General features: G+C 42.0%; 1 protein-coding gene across 1 annotated transcript in view; it reads right to left on the bottom strand.

The window, feature by feature from the left end:
* TANC2 (tetratricopeptide repeat, ankyrin repeat and coiled-coil containing 2) overlaps window positions 1-23,335 on the bottom strand; it is a 257,730-nt gene that overhangs the window by 200,657 nt on the left and 33,738 nt on the right. Inside the window, exon 2 of the mRNA XM_070729274.1 lies at window positions 14,487-14,585. Within this exon, the coding sequence (XP_070585375.1) occupies window positions 14,487-14,553 (67 nt within the window). The 5' untranslated portion in view covers window positions 14,554-14,585. The remainder of the gene's footprint in view (window positions 1-14,486; window positions 14,586-23,335) is intronic.

Here is a 23,335-nt window from a genome sequence, read left to right as displayed (position 1 = left end):
AAATGTTTTGAGAGCGAGGATAAAAATTCCAATTGAAAGCCCCACTGAATGGTTGATAAGACCTAAGGGTCCTTAGAGGTCTGGCACCAGGCAGAGGAGAACCAAGCCAGGCACACGCACACCCCATGGGAATTTCTGTCCTACCATTTGGATCTCCTGGAGGACTTAGTAGAAGAGTTTCCTTGCTGACCACGGGACCCTCTATCTCTAGGGTTTCTGTCAGATTGATTCTGAAGCGGGAAGAATACTGACCTGGTGATCTTTCGAATGTGAAACTTTGGTCTGGCTGGTGAAAGGACGGGTGAAAGGAATGCTGCTGTTTTGTTGTTTTTTGGTAGTGAGTCCTAGGACTTTCTTCTTGTCTGCAGTCTCCTTTAGGAGGGGATCAAGGAAGTCTCTGAAGAGATCTTTGCGCTTAAGTGCCATTTCTGTCTGACTCCTGCTTGCCACGGGCAAAGCCAGAGTAATCTCCTAGCTACTGTGGAAGCTGCCACTGATTTGCCTGAGAATCTGAAGGCTTGGAGGGTTGCGTCCGCCAGGTATTGACTGGTGGCAAAAATTTTGTTAAGGTCTTGCTGGCCTCGCAAATTGTCCGAAGGGATGTGATGTTGAACCTGCTGTAGCCATAGTAACATGACTCTAGCAAAGAAGGATGCCGAGGCAGCAGATTTGATGGCCCATGTGTCTGACAGGAAGCTCTTCTTTAACATTTGTTCAAGGCATTTGTCTTCAGGTTTCATGACCTCCTCTGCCTCACCTGGCGTAGCTGCTGCTAAGTAGAGGTTCTTAATGAGTTCATCTGCCTTGGGAAACAAGAGAAGTTCCTCATAGGAGGGTGAAACCTTGTAGAATTTCTTGTCTCTGAATGAAGGATTAGGGCCAGACATAGGAGAGGACCATTGTTTCAGAAGGGCCTCTTTAAAAAACTTAGGCATAGGATCAACATCAGTTCCTCCTGTTCCTCTATGAAGAAGAAACAGGTTTCCTCCTGAGAGGTTGATGTGGATTGGAGGCCAAACCTGTTGCCACTCTTGCTTTGTGAAGTAATAATTTAAACAAGTGAGGAAGGAAGATGGTTGAGGGGAGATTTAGATTGAGACTAATCTTCAGATAGACCCTGGTCCTGGTCCTCATCATCCTCGTTGCTTTCCTGTGACGAACAGGAATCAGAGACATTGACAGGTCTACAAAGAGAGCCTGAATTTAAAGGTCTTGGCCTGTAAGGTTGAGAGGTAGAGGCAGTGGGTGCATTGAGAGCCAAAATTCTGGAGCCAATGGCCTGAGACAAGACAGACAGCATAGCTTGAAAATCAGGAGGAAGATTAGGAAGAAACTGAGATAGACAGGGTTCTGTCCTGGGGGCCTGAACTGGGCCTGGCATAGGAGGGGCTCCCTGATTAGTCTCTATTCCAACTGCACCTGAACCCCAGAGGTCAGACTGGGGTCTGTTCAGGTTAGGCTCATCCAAAGCTGAGCTAGGGTCACCTGAGCTAGTCAGATCTGTGGGATCTGTGGTAGGAGATGAACTAGCATGGACCTGAGCTTGCACCCTAAGGCATTTTGCAGATTGTTCGTGTAATTTCTGCATGGTCTTGTTCATATGCATATACTGACCTGACTGCTGATAGAATTACACTAGCACAAAATTGGAAACTGGCTAATTGCTCGCCAGATGCCATAATCATTACTAAAATACTGGAATGTATTGAGATGGACAAGATGACAATGGGACTGAACAAGAAAGATGAATCTGAGTATTGTAAGGTCTGGAGTAGGTGGTATACATTGTTAGAAAATAGAAAGATTATGAAATAAGAAATAGAAAATAATACAGTACAGTGGAATCCCGACATAAGAGCTGCTCGACTTAAGAGCTACTCGAGATAAGAGCTGGGAGAGGAGAGACATTTTTTTATTTTATTTTATTTATTACTTGGATTTGTATGCCGCCCCTCTCCGCGATAAGAGCCGAGAAGAGCCGGGCTGGCTTACTTTCCTTCCTTCCCGCGCTGATGCAGAGCCACTCGAACAAAGCGTCGCGCCCCTCTGATGCTTTCGGCGGCTTCCGAAGCGACGCTGGGCTCTTTTGCGGCCAAAAGCGTCAGGGGGGCGTGACGCTTTGTTCGAGTGGCTCTGCATCAGCGCGGGAAGGAAGGAAAGTAAGCCAGCCCGGCTCTTCTCGGCTCGTATCACGGCACTTGGTGAGTGGAGAGGCGGTCGCCTCCCCTGCCGCCCCACTCTGGGGGTCCTTGGCTTCTGCTGGGGGTGGGGGGATCCGAACGCTGTTTTGAATTTCACATTCCGAGTGGCCCAAACGCCAAAGGCGAACTTCCGCACCTCAGGAGTTAGCTCGCAAACGGCGCGGCTGTTTTAAAACATCGCTGCCGGCCTGGGGGGGGGAGAGGGAAAGGGGGGAGAGGGGGGAGAGAAAGAGAGAGAGAGAGAGATGCTCAGTGAGCCTTTCTTTGAAGTTGCCTTTCTTTCTTTCTTTCTTTCTTTCTCTCTCTCTTTCTTTTTCTCTCTTGCTCTCTTGCTCTTTCATTCTTTTTTCTTTCTTTCTCTTTCTTTCTTTCTTTCTCTTGCTTTCTTTCTTTCTCTTGCTTTCCCTCCTTCCTTCCCTCCTTCCATTTCTTTCATTCTCCCTCTCTATTTTTATTTCTCTTTCATTTTCTTTCTTTCTCTCTTGCTTGCTTTCTTTCTTGCTCTTTTTCTTTCTCTCTTTTACCTTCCCTTCCTATATTTCTTGCTTTCCTTTTCCTTCCTCCCTTCTTTCCTCCCTCTACAGGATTGGGTGGCAGTGAAGTTACTCTCCCCTTTCATAAGTTTCCTTGCTTCCTTCCTCTGTTCCTGTCCCTTCACCCTTTCTTTCTTCCTTCCTTTCTTTCTTTCTTTCCTTCCTTCCTTTCCTCCCTCCATTTCTTGCTTTCCTTTTCCTTCCTCCCTTCTTTCCTCCCTCTACAGGATTGGGTGGCAGTGAAGTTGAATAAATAACTACAGTTTAATGAATAAAAATAAAAGTTTGCCATGTTGATTGTTTTGGGTAAAAAGAGGAAGGGAAGGAAAGCTCTCAGCTTATCATCTTATTAATAAGTAAAGTTACATTTATTCTTGCAATGTCTTTTTGCATAATTTAGACTAACTTTGTGAGTTTTTTGAGGGCTGGAACCAATTAAAATTATTTACATTAATTCCTATGGGGAAAAGTCGTTCGAGATAAGAGCTGCTCGACTTAAGAGCGCAGGTCCGGAACGAATTAAACTCGTATCTCGAGGTACCACTGTATATGATATCTCTGTATATATGTGTAAGAGAATGTATTAAAAATGTATATGTGTGTAAGTAGTAATGTAATAATAGAGTAGCATGCATTTAAAAGTTAGAATTTAGATAATTTATGGATACTAGTGATACTGGCATGAAGTTGCTGTAATGAGGAAAACTTGGTTTGTTTATGTGTTTTTGTGTTCTGTTTTTTAATGTTGAAATTTTTCCATTAAAAAAATATTTTTTTTTAAAAAGAATTCCAACGATACCTGATTGGAAACTTAAATTTGAAGAACATTTATTTATTATTTATTAATTGAACTTGTATGCCGCCCCTCTCCATGTATTTTGCTCTAATTTTTGCACCTCTTTCTCTGCAATGGCTATCAAAAAAAATTAATATCTTGACACATAGCATCCAAACCATAATGCACTGCACAGCCAACACCATGCTAAAACTAATCCTACCATATACCAAAGTAGTGTTGGAAGTAACAGGCAGAATGAACCGTTGTTCTCCTTACCTGAAGGGTCATTTTCTTAGTTGAGGAGAGATAACTGCCAGACATGGTTAACTCATCCGTCAGCAAATGAGGACTGAGCCTGCTTTTCCAATATCTTTTCTGCCCGGTAGCCATTTTCCCACTTTTGGTGAAGTTCAAAAGTACAGGCTCACAGTGTGGTCAACTCATGTGAATCGTGGCAGAAAAGTAGCATACATGTACAGTAGAAAAACACTCAAGAAGATACCACAGTTAGTAAAGCATAAGGCAAGAAAACAAACGAAGGAGCTCCACAACCTAATAGGCAATTGACGGGAGAGCGAGGTCTGTTATCTCTCCCCAACTAAGAAAATGACCGTTCAGATAAGGAGAACAATGGTTCATTTTCCATAGAGGAGAGGAGATAACAGCCAGACGTGGGACCTGCCAAAGCCTATGTCCCATGTTTAATAGCAGAGGGCACAACCTGTTGAAGTACTATGTGACCAAATGCCGCGTCGGCAGATGCAAAAATGTAAATTTTATAGTGTTTTATGGAGGAAGAAGGGGAAGCCCAAACATCCTCAAGGGAAGCATGGGTGAACCAGGCTGCAGAGGTTGCTGCACTCCTAGTGGGGTGAGCTCTTATGCCCAATGGTAGGACAGAGGAAGACAGCTATCACTGTCCTAATTCACCTCCCTATCATAGCCGCAGATACCTTCTGCCTCCAACTTATGCCATCCTTCAGAGTGCTTCAGATAGATATGAAGTGCTCTTTTAACGTCTAGGGTGTGCCACTGACGTTCCAGAGGATGGGAAGGATAGGAAAAAAAGGAGGGAACTGTTAGTTCTATGATAGCGAGAGTTAACCTTCGTAAGGAAGGTAGGATCCAGCCATAGAACTACTTTATCTAAGAAGAATATGCACAGTTCTTTGTGAGGTGAAAGTGCTACAAGCTCTGAAATCCTCCAGGCAGATGTTATCGCCAGCAGAAAGGCCACCTTCTGGGTAAGGTACTGAATAGGATAGTCTTGGAGGGGCTGCTATGGGAATTTTGTCTGAGACTCCAGAACCTTGGTCAATTTCCATGTGAGGTAACGATGCACCAGAGGTGGGGCTCAGAGAGATACTCCTTGGAGAAGTTGCTTGATAAGGGGATGCTGAGACAGAGGGGAGCAATCCCCACAAGCTAAGACAGAGGATACGGCAGCTATGTGTCTCTTAAGTGTGTTGAGATCCAGACTCATGTTAATCCCCTCCCTGAGGAAGCCCAGTATTTGTCCTACTGTCAAATCTGTGGGGGAACATAGGATACATTTGCACCAGCTACAAAAAGATTGCCAGTTAGAAGCATAGATACATTGAGTGGATGGGCATCTGCTGCTGAGAATGAGATCCATGGCTTTAGGGGACACTCGACGGTCTATCAAGGTGACCCGCTCAAGTGCCAGGCAGTCAGTTTCATCCACTTGGGGTCAGGGTGGAGGATCTCCCCCTGAGAGAGAAAGGAGTCTAACATGGAGGGGAGACAGACAATGTTATTAAATCTGCAAACCAGGCTCTGCGGGGCCAGTAAGGGGCCAGTCAGTATAGTTTATTAGATTTGTATTGCGCCCCTCTCCGAAGACTTGCTGATCAGCCTACAAATCACCCTGGCAATGAGAGCCAGAGGGGGGAATGCATAGAGCAACCCCGTAGGCCATGGGAAGCGAAGGCCATTTATTTCCTTTGCTCCTTGGCTGCAGAATCTGAAAAAAAATCGGGGCAGCTGGGCATTCTGTTGGTTGGCAAATAGGTCCAGCAGGGGAGTGCCAAATCTGTTGTAGATCCAGAGGAAGAGGTCGGGTGCAACCTCCACAATCAATGGATTGTCGAATCAGCCTGTCTGCCTGGATGTTAGACTCCCCAGTGATGTACTCCGCTGATAGGAATGGGAGCTTGTGTTCTGCCCATGTGCAGAGGGCTCTGGCTTCTTTCATGAACACCTGGGATCGCATGCCCTCCTGCCTGTTGACATGGGCCTTGGCTATGGTATTATTGGTGAGGACCAAGATGTGCTTCCCCACCATCAGCCGGGCCAGGTCCTGGAGCACATTGCGGATAGCTCAAAGCACCAGAAGGTTGATTGGAAGAGAGGTCTCCTGCTCTTATCACAGTCCCTGAGCCACTGTCGAGTCAATATGCGCTCCTCATTCCGAAAGGCTGGCATCCGTAGTTAGAATAAGACAGGATGGCTCTGAGAAGAGGAAGCCCTGGCTCAGGGAGGAGAGAGTCCAATAGAGGAGGGATTGGTGGACCTTCTGGGGAAGCAGGACCTTAGAGGAAGATGTACCCCGGCCAGATTTCTGGAATGGTAAAAGGAACCATTGCAGGTCCCTGGAGTGTAGGTGTGCCCAAGGGACAGTATTGGTGGCTGAAATTAGTTTTCCCAGGAGCGTGGATAGGAGTCTCAGAGAGACTGAGCGGTGTAGCAGGACTCCTGGGATAAGAACACCCTACGCTCCATGGAGTAGAAATAGCTCCCAGATGGGAAATACAAGTGGAAGGGGAAAGGTGGCTCTTTTCCTCATTAATGGAGAAGCCATGTTGTCTCAAGGTATTGATGGTTACCTGGATATCATGAACGGCTTGAGCTCTGGTGAAAGCCAAAAGGAGAATATCATCCAGGTAACAGTGGACAGGCATGGGGAGGGTTCTCAGGTGGGCCGCTAAGGCCAGCAACACCTTGGTGAATACTCTGGGGGTAAAGTCCAAAGGACAGAGCCCTATACTGATAGTGGACACCCCCATAGCAAAACCAGATGTATTGCTGGTAATCAGGGTGGGTGGGGATGTGGAGATAGGCCTCCATTAAATCTATAGAAGCCAGGAGGCCACCCCTCCGAATGCATGCCAAGATGGACTGAAGTGAGTGCATCTTGAACCATTGGTATCGAATATGATGGCAGGGGACTACCAGACCTCCAGGCTAAGCCGGGAGAAAAGTGAATTCAGAGGGTTCCCAGCAGAGGAAGAAGGATTAGTAGTAGTAGCCCCTATATTGGCTGCATTGCGTGCCTTATATAGTAAGGAATGAAAAAGTGAAGGGTGGAAGAGTACTGCCATTACATGAGGCTCTGGAGGAATTCCTTCATCATCAGACAATTCTAGGTCTGGTCCTCCCTGCTTTTCTAGTTGACCCCTCCTAAGGTCTGCACTGTATGTTGGTTGAGGTGCAGACTGCCATGGTATGCACTGGCTTGGAACCCCTGGTACAATAATCGGAGGAGCCTGAGGGACAGCTAAATTAGGCAAGGCTTGTCCTCTCATCGATTGCATGCATTCTGACACCCTTTGTTTGATTCCAGCAGCTACCATGGCTTGGATGCCATAGGAGTCTTATTATTATTATTATTTATTAGATTTGTATGCTGCCCCTCTCCGTAGACTTGGGGTGTTGTAGCTGGAAAAACTTGAGAGGGTCCTGATAGGGCCATGGAAACCTGAGGAGGTACAGAAGGAAGAGAAAATGGAGCAGGAGGGGCTACCACTGAAGGTTGAGGGTCAGTAAGTGCTGGAAGTCCCCATATATCTGAGCTAGGAAGAGTCTCATTAGAGGCCCTCAAGAAAGTATTATCAGCAGGATCAGGTGATTGGTGAGGAGCTGTCGCTTCAACAATTATAGTTTGGGAGATAGAAGCTTTCTCACACAGTTTTGTTAGGACCTTGTGGCGCCTGGGTTCATGTTTTTTTCTGGCCTTGATAGATTTCGATCAAGTATATTTGGCCTTCATAGCCTTTGCCGGGAGTGGACATAAGAAAACCCCAGGGAGCTGGACGATGTATTTAATGCCTCCCCCCACCTGATAATTAGGTGAATTAGGGGTCTCCCCTGGGCCTTACCTCACCAAGGTATTGCTGGCCTTAGCGGCCCACCTGAGCCATAAATAACTGTAGGCCCTTTTAAAATGGCAACTGATGGTTAGCTCAGTATAAGCAATTAAAATGGCCATTGTTTGCAAAGCAAGGAAAAGGGCACAGAAACAGTCTTGCCAAGCTTCACTACCTCTAAACCAGCTAAAGCCCTTGAGTGAGAGCCCTCCTGGGGAAGCAAGCACCCTGAGAGAAACCCGCTATTTTTCTGCTCCAAATAACAGCCCCTGAGGGAGAGAGCATGATCGCTGTTAAAAAATGTGTCTAATTCTACCGACAAACAGTTGAGAGGACACGCAATCACTCTCTCCATTGCTAGATGAAGTGCTGAGGAGTAAATTAAGCCAGGTGCTAGGAATACAGTTGGACATTAATAGAATAGGCAAGACTCAGGCTGCTGTGAATAGATTGTGGAAGATAAGAAAGGCTACAGCGACAGACTATTCCTTCCAACTGTGCCCCAGGTGGCCTGGCCACTATGTTGTTTAAAAATAAGCAGCGAGCTAGAACGGCCAGGGGCCAGAGGAAACTCCTGTGCCGTTTCTCCCTTGAGCCACCTTTCTGCACTAGTAAAATGAGTGTTAACTCACCAGATATGCTCTTTGTCATGGTTGAGGAGTCACCAGTCAGGATGGGTTGTACTCGCTCGAATATAAAAGTACTGGAACCGCCCACAGGCCCCAGTTTTTTTGACGAAACTGTAACGTTGACTCGGTGTGGACAGCACAACCTGAAGCTAGTACAGTGATACCTCGTCATACAAACTGTTTGAGATACAAACCCGGGGTTTAAGATTTTTTTGCCTCTTCTTACAAACTATTTTCACCTTACAAACCCACCGCCGCCACTGGGATGCCCCGCCTCCGGACTTCCGTTGCCAGCGAAGCACCCGTTTTTGTGCTGCTGGGATTCCCCTGAGGCTCCCCTCCATGGGAAACCCCATCTCCGGACTTCCGTGTTTTTGTGATGCTGCAGGGGAATCCCAGCAGGGGAATCCCAGCATCGCAAAAACGAGCGCTTCGCTGGCAACGGAAGTCCGGAGGTGGGGTTTCGAGGACTTCAGTGTTTTTGCTATGCTAAGATTTCACTGATGCTCCCTTCGCTGGGAAACCCCACCTCCGGGAGCCTCAGGGGAATCCCCGCAGCACAAAAACCGGGGGCTTTGGCTGGCAAAAGGGGTGGATTTTGGGCTTGCACGCATTAATTGCTTTTCCATTGATTCCTATACGAAACATTGTTTCGTCTTACAAACTGTTCATCTTAAGAACCTCGTCCTGGAACCAATTAAGGTTGTAAGACAAGGTATCACTTTAGTTTGAAATCAAAGATCCAAGTATGGTCACGGCCTGAGCGTTAAAAGGAAAAGAAAGACAGGAGAGCCATAGAGGAAAAGAGGAGACAGATTCCAGGAAGAAGGGCGGGACCTGACTGGTGACTCCTCAACCATGAGAAAGAATGTATCAGGTGAGTCAACGCTCATTCTCCATGGAGAGGAGGAGTCACCAGTCAGGATGGGACATGCCAAAGTTTCTGTCCCGAGGGAGGGATTATCGGAGTGCTCCACTACCCTTTGTAGGACTCTGTGGCCGAAGGCTGCTTCCGCTGATGCAAATTTGTCAATTCTTTAATGTCGAATGAAGGGAGTTGGAGAGGTCCAGGTTGCCGCTCTGCATAACTCCTCTAGGGGGCATTAGGTGGCCAATGCCGCTGATGTGGCCGCACTCCGCATAGAGTGGGCTGTAATACCCAGTGGTCATTGAATGCCTTCAAGGCTGCAAACCAAGGCTGCCTGGGCCAGAAAGAAGCTATCAAGATGACCTCCACTTGCTCTTCCAGGATCTTGTGAATGACCTGGGGCAGGATCGGCAGCAGGGGAAAGGCATACAGCAGGCCCCTCGGCCAACGGCAGTGAAGGGCATCGTGGTTCTCCGCCCCCTGTGTGGGGAAGCGGGAGAAGAAGGGAGGTAGTTGGTTGTTGTGAGGAGAAGCAAATAGGTCCACTTGAGGTCTGCCGAATCTGTTGGAGATGTGTTTGAAAATGGTCGGGTCCAGTTTCCACTCTGCTTGGTTCACTGTTGGCCTGCTGAGGGCATCCACCTGGACACTGTCCGACCCCGAGATATGTTTTGAGCAGAGGGAGGACAGATGCCTCTCCGCCCAGAGGCTGATCTTCTTGGCCTCTGTCATGAGAACAGATGCCCCCTTGGCAGTTGATGTGGGCCTTCATGGCCATATTGTCGGTTTGGATAAGAATATCCTGACCAGCTATGAGGTTGGTGAAGCTCTTGAGTGGTAAAAACACTGTGTGCAATTCTAGCCAGTTGATGGAGCAGGAGGCCTGGCTCGGGCTCCAGAAACCTTGGACTTGTTGGTTGTTGCAGTGAGCCCCCCAGCCTCAGAGACTGGCATCAGTGGAAATCGTTATGGTTGGAGATGTTCTGTAATGCATTCCCTCTTCGATGATGCCGGATCGCCACCACGTCAGAGATCGTCGAACCTGTGGAGGAAGACGAATCCGTCTTGCCAAGTGGGCCTGGCCCGATTTTCGGAACGGAAGAAGATACCACTGGAGGTCCCAGGAATGGAGTCTGGCTCATGGAACTATGGAAAAACTAGATACCATCTTCCCTAGTAGGAAAGATAGGGAGGAGAAGGAAGGGAAAGGATCATCGGGAGGCCAGAGTCTTAATGCTGGAGATCCGTTCTGGGGAAAGGCTGACTTAGTCTTCCATGGAGTTTATAACTGTACCTAGATGAAGAATTGAGGTCGAAGGGACCAGTTGGCTCTTCTGAAAATTAATCAAAAAACCGTGGGCTGAAAGGACATCAGCCGTAGTTTTTATGTGGTCCTGAGCTTGGGAGAAGGATTTTGCTAGTACAAGGGTATCATCCAAGTAGAATTGAACCTGGATGGGAATAGATCTAAGGTGGGCCACCAGAACTGAGAGCACCTTCGTGAAAACACGGGGCCCCGAGGATAGGCCAATGATATTAAAGAAAAGAGCGATTACAAAAATAGTAATTGCAAAGTAATTGTAATTGCAGTAATTGTTCAAAAAGTAATTGAATAAGAATAAATTGCAGAAAAAATTAAATTAGCCAAACAGAATTACTTTGAATAGGCGAACAAACCAGGCCAATGGTTAGCTTATAAATTGAGAGAGAAAAAATAGACATTGTTGGAGAAGGAAGGTAATATACAATATGGCAAAGTTTCTCATTTAAATTCCAAACGCTATTAGCTATTTTCTATTGGCTATTTGCTTTTTTTCCTAGTAAATCCATACCATAGTGCTTCAATCCATTTTTTATATACTTACTTATCTCATTCATGTTTTTTAACCCTCATTTTAATATAACTGCCCTTTAAGAGGAAAAATCCAAATCTACTTCTCTTCGAAACAACAAATAATATCAATTCATATCAGCTATTTAATGTCCTAAATCTAATTATCACAATAGCAATACAGAAGAAAAAACAAAAATTGTTGATTAAGAGTTCAAATTACATTATCTTCTTTCCATGTTTATACATTATATCATTTCTTTCATTTTACAAATGTATCATTTCAAATTTGACAAATCACATATAACATAACAGTGATGGTGAACCTATGGCACGGGTGCCACAGGTGGCACACAGAGCCATATCTGCTGGCACACGAGCTGTTACCCTAGCTCAGCTCCAACATGCATGTGTGTGCCGGCTGATTTTTGGCTCGTACACAGGCTCTGGCTTCCAGAGAGCCTCTAGGGGGATGGAGGAGGGCATTTTTACACACACACCCCAGCCCCAGGGAAGCCTTTGAAGCCTGGGGAAGGTGAAACACGAGTCTACCGGCTCCACCAGAAGTTGGGAAACAGGCCATTTCTGGTCTCCAGAGAGTGTCCGAGGGAGGTGTGGGAAGCTTCTTTTCACCCTCCCCAGGCATTGAATTATGGGTGTGAGCACTCACGCATGCACAATAGCACGCACCCATGCTCTTTCGGCACCCGAGGTAAAAAAGGTTTGCCATCCTCGTAATATAACATGTTTTTCTATTATTTTTCACTGGAAATATCTTCCACTTCAACTCCAGTATAATAATCTTCCCTAATATATTTATTTTATTGTCAATCCCAGTGTAATAAAAATTCCCTAATCTATATGTTTTCCACTGTCATTCTGAGTGTAATCTTCCATAATCTGTTTAGTTAAAGTCCTAACTAAAAAGGCGGGGTCAATGGCACTGGCAGCATGGAGTTCCTCTTCGCCCATGGGGGAATTCCGAATCCCTGCCGTCCAGGGCTCTGGTTCTGATGGAACCAGGCTGGATCCTCCCTGAGGTGAAACTGGAGACACTACTGGGGGTCTGGTTTGGGGTCAACATATCCCACCAGATAAAATGGCTTGTCTTGCACCCACGGCAGTGTGAAATTGTCTAGGCTGCCATGCCTAAGCCGACAAAGCCGAACCGACATGCATTGTCACTCACCATCACTCACCATCACCATTCTTAGTTCTGTCCTCACACTTCAGCACATTCCTCTTCAGATGATTCCAAGCTTTCTTTAAATCCTTTTGTTGCATACAAAAGGATTTAAAGAAAGCTTGGAATCATCTGAAGAGGAATGTGCTGAAGTGTGAGGACAGAACTAAGAATGGTGATTGTGAGTGATTTAGCCAACTGGAGCTTGGATTGTTTTCTTTTCTTTTTCTACTTCAAACGGGAGCAAAAGATTGAAAAAAATGGGGAGGAAGCTGCTAATTGGCAAGGAGTACAATAGCAGAAAGTTTCTAACAGGACAGTAAAAGCCCAATGATTGAGGATTTTTAAATTTTGATTATTGAACTATTTTCATGAATTTTTACTTTAGTAAAATGATTTTTATCAGCTGAGAAAAATAAATTTTGATACATAAACAAGTGAAAATATGTTTCTGGAAATAACAAGACTGTCACCTGCTGGCTGGAGGAATAAATTGCAAAGAAGATCTGGTTGGACATATAAACTTTTACTGACCTTGGTTCTTGGAACATCTTACCTATGGTGACTGTGACTATGAACATTTCAAATTACTTGCATGTGGAGATTACAACACTTTAAAGAGGAGGATTTATACTGCATTAGAAGGATTATTCCACAGAATTACAGAGACATAAAGTTACTGTCAGTCAACTTTGTGGACATTATAGACTTTATCTGCAGCACAAAAACTTACTGAGAATTGGCAGTAAGCATTTTAAAAACAAAAGCAAGAAAATAAAAGAGGAGTTGAAATAAGAAGGAGCAGGTAAAAGATTTGGACATTGATAAAATTATAAATTATAAGGTTTTTAAATGGATTTATAGAGATAAATTTGAATTTATTATTTGAACTATAAGATTATCTTATTGGGAATTATAATGGAAAAGAGATGCAGGGGGAAGAGGAAAATGGATATTAAAAAAGGTATGATTATTAAAGGAGGATTAATTTGGGAAAAATAAATAGTACAATGATTAATATTTTTGGAATTATCTAGGACTTTAACTATATCCCTTTTGAATACTGATTATAAGATATTCATTGTAATATTCGCAACAAGGATCTCAAAAATTTAAATGAAATAATACATCAAGATAAAAATGGGTTCCTGGTGAAACGACAAATCAGGAATAATTTAAGAATGATCATTAACACATCCGAGTACTATGAAGAACATCCAGGAAAGCAGATGCAGTGTTTTTTCTTGATGCTCAAAAAGCATTTGATAATGTCAATGGGATATCAAAAAGCTTCATTATCAAAAAATACCATAATGGATCACCCCAACAGCAAGGTAGCAGCCAGGTCTATGAGAGTTTTTGCAAAAAATGCATTTTATATGAAAAGTATAGCTTTTCCAGGACTGAAAGGAACTTCTACACCATCCATGCTCTAGTCACCTTCCACTTGGCTACTCTCAAAGAACAATTAGAAGCCACAATTGTTCCAGAATGTAGCACTACAAGCAATTATGCTATTCCTTATTTCATCTCTGCTCTATGAGCTGGACAGTAACTAGAAGTATGAAAGTGTGTGTGTGTGTGTGTGTGTGTGTATGAACATACTTACTTACTTACTTACTTACTTACTTACTTACTTACTTACTTACTTACATTTATATGCTGCCTATCTTGTGGACTAAGGGCAGCGAACAACAATGAAAAATATAATACAATACAATACAATAAAAAAGATACAAAAGTTAAAATCCCATGATAAAAAATATTCATCCATCAATCATTCAACAGTTAGGCCAGAGTAATTCTGATTATTATTATTATTTATTAGATTTGTATGCCGCCTCTCTCCATAGACTTGATTGTAATTCGAAGTACTGATTATTATATATATAATGTCCTTTATAACTTAGGTTCTGATCATCTTGTATTTCTTCTATAATTTCTTTCCAAGCTGTAAAATCTGGTTGATATGACCTTTCTCTGATTAGCTCCAGGAGAGTCCAAGTTCTTCTACCAAATGTTTAATGACTTATTTATTTTAGTCCTTTTAAATTAGTTATTATTCCCGACATATGGTTACATTTAATTATCTGTTATGATAATCCTAATATTTTTATAATTATTTTAAGCCAAATATATAAGCCACCTACAGCATATTTCAGTAATTAAAGCAATGATTGAGGGAGTGAATGAATGAATGAATGAATGAATGAATGAATGAATGAATGAAAAGCAAAGCAAGCATTATTTCAAGAGCAGCAATAATACTATGGGGTCTACCTGGGTCTACCTTAGAAGTAGTTTCATTCCTTGTATTAGAGATGATTGCACAACATCAAGACATTCCTTTTACTTACCACTGGATCTGTTCTTACGGTTTGATTTACCACCCGTAAGAAGCATCTTGAGACTGTTGCGAAACATGATTGTTCTGGTCTACCAGCTGGACCCAGAAGCTATATAAAAAAAAATTAAATGTATCCATTAACTAATTGTTGGTAATTATCAACAGGGAGTAAAATTGAGATACCAATCTTTATAACAGCTATTTATATTAATAAGGTAATATTAATAAGGATTTTAAACCTTAGTTTTTGAATGAAGTCTTATATAAGAAGAGTTTCTATCTTACAAGTATGGCTGACAATACTTATATATTACTGGGTTCTGTTCTACCCCATCTATTTAATAGTTTGTGGCATAATTGGATTCTGCAAATTAGGTAAAACTTGCCAGTTATCTCCATGCTGTTAACAATATACAGTGATCCCTCGATTTGCGCGTTCTCGATTAGCGCGAAACGCTGCAACGCGGTTTTTCAAAAAATATTAATTTAAAAAATAAAATATTAAAAAATAAAAAATAAGTCCACGCTAGTTCTCTCTCTCTTTCTCTCCCTGTTGCCGGCGTGGTATATGAGAGAGAAAGAGAGAGGCAGAGGTCGGGCGCATTACCGGGAGGTGGAGGCGGCGTGGGGACGCTGGGTGCCGGGGACTCCGAGGAGGGGGTGGACGTCTGTTCCCTGAATGGAGACCGCCGGCCGCTCAATCGGGCCGGCAGGGAACAGAATGGAGCCTTCCGCGGCGGGGCTGGTAAGGGGGGGAGCCGAGGGGGGAGCCGAGCCCAGCCCCGTGGCATTCGCTTTCCTCCCGCCGGCAGCCAACTGATCGTGGGCTCCTTCGCAACCTCGGAGAGCTTCCTGGTTTTCGTGAGCTTTCATGCCCTGGAAGCTCTCCGAGGTTGCGAAGGAGCCCACGATCAGTCTCGGCTGCGGGTGGGAGGAAGGCGAATCCCCCGTGGGCTCCGTTACATCTTCCGCTGCCAGCCAGGCCATGCTGGCGGCAGCGGAACAATCGCTGGCTGTCAACTTTTCTTTTTAAAACTGGGCAGGAGCTGACTTGCCTCCCCAGTGCTAAAAAGAAAAGTTGACAGCCAGCGCTGCGACTGACGGAATGCTGAGCCTCCCGTTCTCCCCCACCTCGCCCCTTCCGGTTTCGGCGTTCGGCAACGGAGTCCGGCGCTGGGGCCATGCGGGGCCGCTCATCCAGGGGGGCGTGGACTGGCAAGCGGCAAGCGGCAAGTGATCTGGCGGGAAGACCAAGGGAAGGTTCCTTCAGCCGCCCAACACCTGATCCGCTCCGCAGCGCGGCAGCAGCGAGGAGCCGAAGATGGGGTTTCCCCTTTGCCTTTACCCCATCTTCGGCTCCTCGCTGCTTCCGCGCTGCGGAGCAGATCAGCTGTTGGGCGGCTGAAGGAATCTTCCCTTGGTCTTCCCCGCCGCCCACACGCAAACTCCACCATCTGCGCATGTGCGGCCATGAAAAAAATGGCGCACATGCGCAGATGGTGGTTTTTACTTCCGCATCCAATATAACGCGGAAATCGGTTAGCGCGGGAGGTCTTGGAACGTAACCCCCGCGCTAACCGAGAGATCACTGTACAATCTACAGTTTTATTGCAGACAACGCTTGTCTTACATAGGTAGTCAGGAGCGCCAAACCCATATAAACAGAAAATGACTAGTGGTGAAAGATCTTCTATAGATGAGCTATTGAAACTAAAAATAGGATAGTGGAACTAAAGTGTGAAATGACTTATATTAATTTAAAAGGACCCAGATTAGGTACCTCACTTACTAACATACTTCAATGAATGCTTACCAAATGAACTAACATTTATTCAATATTACATTATCTTTGAATGTATTCTGAAATTTTATGCAATTTGAAAATACAAGAGCATCAACATATGCATTAGATTTACCTTTAATATTTTCTGACCATTTATGAAGAAATAAATGAAGAAGAATCAAAAGCAGTAGGAGTAATTGAGTAAGATTTTGTAAAGATTACAACCCAAAAATAAATTATAGAGAAATAACATGCCCTTATACTATCTCCAGGTATAAGAGCTTACTATTCTTTGTATGTAGATTATAAAAATAGAATAAATAAATTATACACAGAGAACCAATTTAATTTAATAGTTAAGGCATCAGGCTAGAAACCAGGAGATTGTGAATTCTACTCAGGCCCTGGGCACAAAGCCAGCTAGGTGATCTTGCGTTACTTATCATCTCTTAGCCTTAGGAATGGCAAAACATTTCTGAAAACCTTGCCAAAAAAACCCTACAGAGATTTCTCCAAGCAATTTTGAAATATCAAACATGATTAAATGGAAGAAGAAAAATTACATATAATTGAAATTTTTATTTATAGAAAGATCGGTTTTAGCTAAGATTAGCAATCTATAGTGTAATGTTAAAGAAAGGTGGATGTGCTGGGCAGTAATAATATTAGAGAGAATTAAACAAAACCTGTTCTCTTTTCCTTTAACTGACTTTTTTCAAGTTTTTCAGTAGAAAAGCTGACAATGTTCATTTAAGAATCATTCTATGAAATATGAATTAAATAAGTACTATAAAATTGCAAATAACATTATTCTTTTGCTATCCTTTTTACCTGATACCTAATTATTAGCTTCCTACCATGGCATAAGCCCTGTGCTACAGCCTGAGAAATAAGCAACTTCTTACACTAATTGCAAAATAGCACAATCAGAGATGTGAGGCAAAAAATGAAAAGCAATCTGAATTTTAAAGCAGCAGCAGGAAACCCCAATGAGAAACAACCCCTAAGAACCAAGTAACATCCAACATAAATACAACAATATCTAAATGTTAAATGCTACTTCATAAGTTATACATTCTATGCTCTTAAAATGATAAATGTTCTGTCTACTTTTATTTTTCAAATGAAAAAATACCCTGAGGAAAAAAATAACTCAAAATTGTAGCAATATTATATTACTGTACTAGGAAGCACTGATTCTTAGTGACTAAGGCATCAAGAATTCTTCTGTGAAAGCAGGTAAGATAGCCATTTGTCTATAATATTCCATCTGAAATATATAAACAGACTGCAAGTTATTTTGTTCAGCAAAAAAAGTCCTTCTACAGATTTAAAACTTCTATATGTATAATTTAAGATATATCTCCTTTTATACAGATTTGATAGTATTTATTTATACATACACAATCATAAGAATTAGAATTAGAATACAATACAATAGAATTCTTTATTGGCCAAGTGTGATTGGACACACAAGGAATTTTTCTTGGTGCATATGCTCTCAATGTATATAAAAGAAAAAGATACATTTGTCAAGAATCATGTGGTACAACACTTAATGATTGTCATAGGCGTCAAATAAGCAATGAAGAAACAATCAATATTAATAAATATCTTAGGATACAAGCAACAAGTTACTGTCATACAGTCCTGAGTGGGAGGAAAAGGATGATAAGAATGAGAAAAAACTAGTAGAAATAGAAGTGTAGACTTAGTAAAAAGTTTGACAGTGTTGAGAGAATTATTTGTTTAGTAGAGTGATGGTGTTCGGGGAAAAAACTGTTCTTACGTTTAGTTGTCTTGGTGTGCAGTGCTGTGTAGCAATGTTTTGAGGGTAGGAGTTGAAATAATTTGTGTCCAGGATGTGAGGGGTCAGTAAATATTTTCACTGCCCTCTTTTTGACTCGTGCAGTATACAGGTCCTCAATGGAAGGCGGGTTGGCACAATTGTTTTTTCTGTAGTCCTGATTATCCTCTGAAGTTTGTGTCGGTCTTGTTGGGTTGCAAAACCAAACCAGACAGTTATAGAGGTGCAGATGACAGACTCAATGATTCTTCTGTAGAACTGTATCAGCAGCTCCTTGGGCAGTTTGAGCTTCCTGAGTTGGTGCAGAAAGAACTTTTTTTAAATGTTTTTGATGTTAGGTGACAATTTTAGAACTTGAGATATGATAGAACATAGAAATTTGAAGATCTCTGCTGTTGATACTGTGTTGTCTAGTACTGTGAGAAGTGGAAGGATGGAAGGGTTTCTCCTAAAGTCTACCACTGAAGTTGTTCATTAGCACTGAATTTTTCCATGAATGCTGTAATTGGTTTTTAGTCTTCCAAAAGCATTCAAAGTTATGAATGTGCTGAATGGAGTTATGATCATTCCTAAAGTTATAGCTATTACAGGGTGCTTTGTGGTCACATGATTTTGATCAAGACAATTAGAAATCTGTTGGTACTTATGAATGGTTGCCAAGCACCCTATAATCATATTATTGTCACTTGCAATCTTTCCTGCCGACTTCTTCAGAAAGAAAAGCTAGTTAGCTAGCTTTTTATTTTCTCTTATTTTATTTTATTTCACATTTTTGACCTGCTTATCAGAAATCTAAGCTATTTATTTATTTATTTATTTTAGCATTTATTTTATATTTTATTTTATATTTTATTTATTATCATTTTATTTCACATTTTGACTTGTTCATCAGAGAGCTAGTTACCTAACTAGAATTTTATTTTATTATTTATTTTATATTTTATATTATATTTTATTATTTTATTACTATTTTACTTTATTTCAAATTTTTGACCTGCTCCTCAGTAAGCTAAACTAGCTAGTAGCTAGAAATTTATTTTATTATTTTATTTTATCATTTATTTTATATTTTATATTATATTTCATTTATTTACATTTTTGCCCCTCTCACCTCCCCCAGAGAGGAACTCTTGAGAAGTGTATAATAAATAATATACCATTTACCATGTTATCCTGCGTCAACTGGAGGGGTTGGGAGTAGGAGGCACCATGTTATGGTGGTTCTCCTTCTATCACTCTGGTCAGGGGGGCAGAGATCCTAGGCTCCTAGGTCCCTCCTTTGTTGGGTTCCTCAGGAGTTGGTCTCCCCCCCCCCCCGCTGTTTAATATCTACATAAAATGGCTGTGTGAATCATCCTACAACATAGGGTGAGTTACCAACAGTACGCTGATAACACTCAGCTGTACATCTCCACCCCGTGTCAACTCAGTGAAGCAGTGGAGGTGATATGCCAGTGTCTGGAGAGTGTTAGAGTCTGGATGGGTGTTAACCCCAACAAGACGGAGTGGCTGTGGGTTTTGCCTCCCAAGAGCAATTCCATCTGTCCTTTCATCACCCTGGGAGGGGGGATTTTTGACCCCCTCAGAGAGAGCCCCCAACTTGAGAGTCCTCCTTGATCCACAGCTGAGCCTAGAACACCATCTCTCAGCTGTGGAAAGGGGAGCATTTGCACAGATTCACCTGATGCACCAGTTGCAGCCCTATTTGGACAGGGAGTCTCTTCTCACGGTCACTCACACTCTCATCAACTCAAGGTTCGATTGCTGAAATGCTTTCTACATGAGGATACCTTTAAAGAATGTTCAGAGACTAAAGTTAGTGCAAAATGCAGCCGCGCGAGCTGTTATGGGCCTACCAAGGTATACCCATATTTCAACATAACTCCGCAAGCTGCATTGGTTGCCAGTTGGTCTCCGAGCCCAATTCAAATGTGGGTCATGACCTATAAAGACCTACATGGCTTAGGATCAGGTTACATGATGATGATGATGATGGTGATGATGATGATGATGATGATAGTAATAATAATAACCCTACTGACAGGTACGCCTTGTTGTTGTGGGGGGGGGCTTGCGTGCTTCAATGAAGCTGAGAACTGTGCCAGCAGTAGTGCAAACCTTGCCGGAGTGGTCAAAGCAGAGGAACCAGACTAAATGTACATAACCCATTCAAACTAATGAAAAGAAAAAACAAAAAGAAGTCTATACAAGGATAAAAAGGACCACGGTGGCTGCTAAGGAACCTGGGCAGCCATCGACAAATGGCCTACAGGAACAAAACAAACAAAACTTACAAATCAAAAAGCAGCAGAAATTCTCAATGTCAGGGAATCGCACAATCATGAAAAGTTATTATAACTCGGAGCCTGAAAAACATTGATATCAAAGATAGATGTACCAATTTTGGAAACAAGAACATGTCGATTCAAAAATAATGGAACTTCGACTGGCCGATCAGTGATAACTCATAATCAGGAACCAAAAGTTCAGTGAAGTCAAATTAGAAGAAATATGGAAAACTTGCAAAATAGAAACACCAAAGTCTAGTCTGGCACCAGTAGAAGCTCCAACAGGATCTGGAGTCACTGCACAACTAGAACCTGATGAAAATTTGGAAAGACAGCAAGAAGCTGCAAGTGAAACACGTGTGGACTTCTAAGGGATCAATGCTGTATGTGTGGAACATTCATATCCCTTATACTTGATATCTGATATGTTACCTCAACTAGCAGAAGCACAGGTATTTACTAAGTTGGACCTCAGGGAGGCCTATTACAGGGTCAAGGTGAAAGCAGGTGATGAATGGAAAACAGTGTTTAATTGTCCCCTAGCGAATTATCAGTTTCATGTTATACCCTTTGGTTTACAGGGAGCACCAGCTGTGTTCATCAGTTTAATAATGAAGTACTGTATTGCATGAACATCTATATCATGGAGTACTGGTACATTTAGATGATATACTGATATATACCCACACAATGAAAGAACACGTTGCCTTAGTTCGTCAAGTGCTTAAAAAATTATTAGCAGCACATTTGTATGTAAAATTGTCCAAGTACGAATTCTATCAGGACTGATTGGACTATTTGAGATTTTGTATATCACATCAAGGGGTGGAAATGGACCCGAGGAAAATAAAAGCTGTGTTGGACTGGCAGGCACCAAGAACAAAAAAACAGCTCCAAAGCTTTTTAGGGTCTGCCAATTTTTATAGACAGTTTATCTCATCTTTCGCTAAGGACGCGTTGCCGCTTACCGACTTATTAAAAATTAAATATCTAAACAAGAAACCAAGACCAAGTAGTCCGATTCAGTGGACTGCAAAGTCACAACAGGCATTTGTACATCTAAAGTCTCTATTCTCCAATGAACCAGTGTTGAAGCATCCAGACTTGCCCCAAACATTTAAAGTGCAGGCAGATACCAGTGATGTGGCAGTGGCCGCAGTGTTATTACACCCAGAGAAAGGAAAAGGCTTTGTTTGCTCTGGACTGCCAAAACCTCCTTAAGCGCCACCGAAAGGCTCCTCTGGCAGCTCAGAAAAGCCTGAGATGGCCAGGATTAAAGGGGGAATGACAGGAAACTGGCCGGGCCTTCATGCCACTCTCAAATTTCCTGGGAAATTTTTCCGGGCTCAGGTTCTTAAGTAGAAAGTGGTTCTTAAGAAGAGGCAAAAAAAATCTTGATCACCCAGTTCTTATCTAGAAAAGTTCTTAAGTACAGGTGTTCTTAGGTAGAGGTACCACTGTACTTTACTCAACAGTAAGATACTAGTCCGAATTGTAATTTGAGCTATAATTAGTTCAATTGAGTCAATTTGATCTAATTGTTAAGGTACCAACTAGAAACTGAGAGGCTGTGAGTTCAAAACAGGCCTTTGCCAAGACAACTAGATGGCTGACCTTGGGTCATCACCCTCTCTCAGCACAACTCACTTAACAGACTTCTTGTTGTAGAGAAAACAGAAGGAAGAAGAGCATATGTCCTGAGTTGTTTACAAAAACAATAAAGTCAGGATATTATAAATGAATCAATGAAACAAGCAAACATGTTGAGAACTATGTGTATGCATGTCAGGTCTTCCTAGAACTTTAATAACAAAAGAATGGGAGTTTTTAGTTATAATTTTATTTTTATTTGAACATGTTTTTAATTTGGACAAATCAAGTGGCAAACATACTTAATATTCGTGCCTCCTGTTTTCCCCCACAAGAACAATCCTTTCAAGTGGTTTGGATTGTGAAACAGTGACAGATTCAAAATCAGACATCACTCATGGTTTGTTTGTTTTTTAGATATAATATTTTTTTTTATTTTTCCTCCATACAAATTTTTTCAATACATTACAAAATACCTTCTAATCATGTTACAATAAAAAGTTTCTCATTAGTTAGTCATGTATAACCCAAAAATAAATTTCTAATTCCAAATTATTTACTTTCAGTACATATCAAACACCCAAAACTCAACCTCTAATTTTGACATCTAGATAACCAATTTTCTTCTAATTAAATTCACCATTGACTTCCTTTTGACAATGTTAACTCATTATGTTTCCCATCTTGCAATTTTATATAAGCCGTCGTGCCTTCTTCCACTTACATATTTTTCTTTAAAAACAAAACCCTTATATAACCTTCTCCTAATTAATAAAAATAAAGAAATATAAGAAAACAAATCTACATATCTATTAAATTAAAAAAAGAACAACTATTACCAATCCAATCTTTTAAACCTTACTTTTTCATATATTTATATAAAAAATAACTTCTAACATTTAATCCAGTTTCTATTATAAATTCATTTTAACTTTTCTATATTTTCTGTTGATATTCCCAACTGAATTAATATTCAGCCAATTAGCAATTACTATTATTAGCTTTTAAGCACCTTTTACATTTTCCAAATGTGTTTCAAATTCATCTTACATAATCATTGATTCATCACTTCCATACTTCTAGTTCATATCAAAATCAGCTTATTTCTTATGTAAACATTCTATTAAATTTCTCTATATATTTCTAATACAATCATATAGGTAAATACATCTATTGCTACTTCCAAACAACCCAAATTATATCCATAAAAATAAAAGAAAAAATCTACCGTATTTTTCGGTGTATATGACACACCTTTTTACCCCCCAAAAGAGGGTGAAAATTTGGGTGCGTCTTATGCATCTAATGTAGCCCCACCCACCTGCCGGCCCCCATCCTTCGAAGGGTTCAGCCTCCGGGTGTTGCATTTCTGGGCGGTTCTTTGTTTTCAT

Source organism: Erythrolamprus reginae, chromosome Z (assembly GCF_031021105.1).
Source record: "Erythrolamprus reginae isolate rEryReg1 chromosome Z, rEryReg1.hap1, whole genome shotgun sequence".
NCBI classification, from domain to species: domain Eukaryota; kingdom Metazoa; phylum Chordata; class Lepidosauria; order Squamata; family Dipsadidae; genus Erythrolamprus; species Erythrolamprus reginae.
This window is presented reverse-complemented; position numbering and strand designations above follow the sequence as displayed.